We start from the raw sequence: 696 nt of genomic DNA on the forward strand, positions 1-696 counted from the left end.
TCTCCTGCTCCAGGCGGCACTTGACGTCCAGGAGGACCCTGTACTCGTGGTTCTGGCGCTCCATGTCGCACCGCAGCTCGGCCAGCTGCTCCTCCACGCTGGAGATCAGCCCCTGGAGCTGGGCCAGCTGGGTGCCGTAGCGGGCTTCTGTGTCGGCCAAGGTGCCCTCCAGCGCCGCTTTCTGCACATAGAGGAGAGGGACGTGATCAGCAGGGGATGGGGTGGCAGAGAGGGGAGCACCCGTGCGTCCCCTTGCCCGCGCTCCTGCGTGCCCCCGCCCCGCGGGCAGCCTGCCCCTCGTACCGTGCTGAGCTGGGACTGCAGGTCGATCTCCAGGCTCTGGATGGTGCGTCGCAGCTCCGTGATCTCCGTCTTGCCGCTCTGAAGCTGCTCCGTGTTGATGGCCACCTCCCGGTTCAGCTCTTCGGTCTGCAACAAGGCAAAACCGTGCCCTTACAGCCCCGGCGAGCGGGCACAGCCTGGGGTCCCGCTGCACGGCCGGCGAGCCAGCTCACCTTGCTGAAGAACCACTGCTCGGCGTCCCTGCGGTTCTTGTCGGCCAGGCTCTCGTACTGCTCCCGCATCTCCGCCAGGATCTTGGTGAGGTCGATTCCGGGAGCAGCATCCATCTCCACGCTGATCTCCCCGCCCACCTGCCCACGTAGGGCATTCATTTCCTGGCGGAAGAGAGACACA

At 66.2% G+C, this 696-nt stretch overlaps 1 protein-coding gene across 1 annotated transcript; it reads right to left on the bottom strand.

Moving 5' to 3' along the window:
• Positions 1-4: 4 nt before the first annotated feature.
• LOC104503597 (keratin, type I cytoskeletal 14) lies at positions 5-689 on the bottom strand (the record flags this gene model as incomplete). Its single annotated transcript, XM_010160000.1, has 3 exons — positions 5-181; positions 304-429; positions 516-689. Coding segments are annotated over 3 exons (477 nt in total), but the record flags the coding sequence as incomplete, so codon positions are not given.
• Positions 690-696: the final 7 nt, after the last annotated feature.

Source organism: Eurypyga helias, unplaced genomic scaffold, assembly GCF_000690775.1.
Source record: "Eurypyga helias isolate BGI_N326 unplaced genomic scaffold, ASM69077v1 C15375155, whole genome shotgun sequence".
NCBI lineage: Eukaryota > Metazoa > Chordata > Aves > Eurypygiformes > Eurypygidae > Eurypyga > Eurypyga helias.